The sequence below is a fragment of the Penaeus chinensis genome, chromosome 2, assembly GCF_019202785.1.
Source record: "Penaeus chinensis breed Huanghai No. 1 chromosome 2, ASM1920278v2, whole genome shotgun sequence".
NCBI lineage: Eukaryota > Metazoa > Arthropoda > Malacostraca > Decapoda > Penaeidae > Penaeus > Penaeus chinensis.
Genome location: NC_061820.1, coordinates 20,384,359 through 20,386,858, shown reverse-complemented (window position 1 = coordinate 20,386,858; position 2,500 = coordinate 20,384,359). Strand labels below are relative to the sequence as shown.

The 2,500-nt window shown below is 39.8% G+C and overlaps 1 protein-coding gene across 2 annotated transcripts in view; it reads left to right on the top strand.

Moving 5' to 3' along the window:
- Positions 1-2,500, top strand: part of LOC125036996 (translation initiation factor eIF-2B subunit beta-like) — a 14,704-nt gene that overhangs the window by 10,501 nt on the left and 1,703 nt on the right. For both annotated transcript variants that reach the window (XM_047629959.1, XM_047629964.1), the window contains exons 5-6: positions 969-1,125; positions 1,339-1,533. In XM_047629959.1, the coding sequence (XP_047485915.1) occupies positions 969-1,125; positions 1,339-1,533 (352 nt within the window). The remainder of the gene's footprint in view (positions 1-968; positions 1,126-1,338; positions 1,534-2,500) is intronic.

Below are 2,500 nucleotides of genomic sequence, written 5' to 3'. Positions count from 1 at the left end.
GTACATGTACACTTACACATAAATGTAAATGCATGCGTGTGCACGCGCGCGCGCACACACACACACACACACACACACACACACACACACACACACACACACACACACACACACACACACACACACACACACACACACACACACACACACACACACACACACAGACACACACAGACACACATACACACAGACACACACACACACACACACACACACACACACACACACACAGACACACACACACACACACACACACACACACACACACACACACACACACACACACACACACACACACACACACACACACACACACACACACACACACACATACCACACACACACACACACACACATACCACACACACACACACACACACATACCACACACACACACACACACATACCACACACACACACACACACACACACATACCACACACACACACACACACACACACACACACATACCACACACACACACACACACATACCACACACACACACACACACATACCACACACACACACACACACACACACACACACACACACACACACACACACACACACACACACACACACACACACACACACACACACATATCCATCCGCACACGTGCACGCACGCACGCACGCACGCACGCACGCACGCACGCACGCACGCACGCACGCACGCACGCACGCACGCACGCACACACCCACACACCCACCCACATTTCGAAAGTGGCAATAATATGAATGTGCGTTTCTAGGAAAAATGTGTTTTAAAGATATTAAATGAATGCCTCACTTTTGAGCTATATAAGTTATATGCCTTTGGTATGTTAAGGAAGAAAGATCTTAGAATGTTACAAATTATGAAGTTGCACACTAGATGTGGAGATTAAGACAAAATCATCCCCTACTGTTTAAGTACAGATTTTAAGCAACATATGAAGCTGTAGAGATATCCTTGCTTTTTTCCAGCCAAGAACTGATATCACTGCAAGGGGAGAGCAAAATTCACAATGATGAAGTGATTATGACGTGTGGGATGTGTCCTATGGTTTTAGCCTTCCTCACAAAAGCAGCAAGAAGAAGGAAGTTTCATGTTATTGTGGCTGAATGTGCACCCAAGTATGATGTAAGTATGATCTGTTATTAATTGAGGACAATAGATGATGGTATAATTAAAAAATCATTCTTGATTTCAAAATGGTAGTTTTATATATGATTGAAGTCTAATAACAGTATACTGCAGACAGTTAGGTGTCTTTTGTTGAATGCAATAACTCCTTTTAACATCTTGGCATTTTTTATATGCTATATTCATTTGTTTCCTGCATGGACATTCTAGGGTCACAAGATGGCAAAATGCTTGTGTACAGCTGGCATCCAGACAACACTTATTCAGGATTGTGCTATCTTTCCTATGATGTCTCGTGTCAACAAGGTCATCATTGGAACGCGCACTGTTTTAAGTAATGGTGGCATTAAAACATTTGTTGGTGCTGCTACACTGGCTTCTGCAGCAAAATTTTATTCTGTACCAGTAAGTAGTAGGCTCTGCTAAAATATTAACCCAGTGCCGACAGGCATGATGTGTACATATGTGCTATGCCCACTGTGAGTTACTTGTTTGAATAGTTTTACACATAGATGGCTACACTTGTACTAAGTCACCAGTGAGCCAATTACGAGTACTGCCTGTCTCCTCCATTTACCCTTTTCTTTGATTTGCAAGAATATTTTACATTATCTTATTTTCCTGTTACTAATGTTTATAACATTTTAGGAATTATAAAATTTATAATAATATAACACCATCGATATTCATAGCACTAGTAAAAAATACATTTTTCCCGCTAATGCAAATCAGGTAACATCACAAGGTCTACTAATTGACTATATTTTTCTATAATAAAGAAAATGAGCACAGCATTTTCCCCATTTTTTTATTCATTTTCCCGGTGGCATAGGGTTAATGTGATGTAGTCGTATGCATAAGGAATAACAAGAAGTATTAGCAAGGGAAGCATTCCCCCCCATCCTAAAATATTTTTGATGCATAACTGGCAAAACCACACTTTTATTCTTGCCTCTTTGTGATCTCGACTCAAATACTTTAACATTTTAGTGATTATTTTTTTTATATTTTGGAAAAAAAGGTTTTGTGTTTGCATTGCTCTTTTATAAACATTGATAATGAACATCATTGCTCTAGGTGCTTCCATTCTTAGCTTTCCAACATTCTAAAATTTCTATCTTGTTGCTATAGAACCTACTGAAGTAATATAGTTTTAAGAAATTTGACTTTTTTTTCTCCCCCCCCCCCCCCCTCCTCCTCTGCAAATTTAGCATCCATATTGCATGACTGAATAGATTTAGTTGAAAATGCTTTTTTGGGCAGCATCTCCAGGGTCTTCCCTTCATTGTCATGTGTTTTTCCTAAATTTACCAATGGCAGGACTCTTTCTCCCAAGGTCTAATTAATATGTGATAAATGATTTCTCACCATC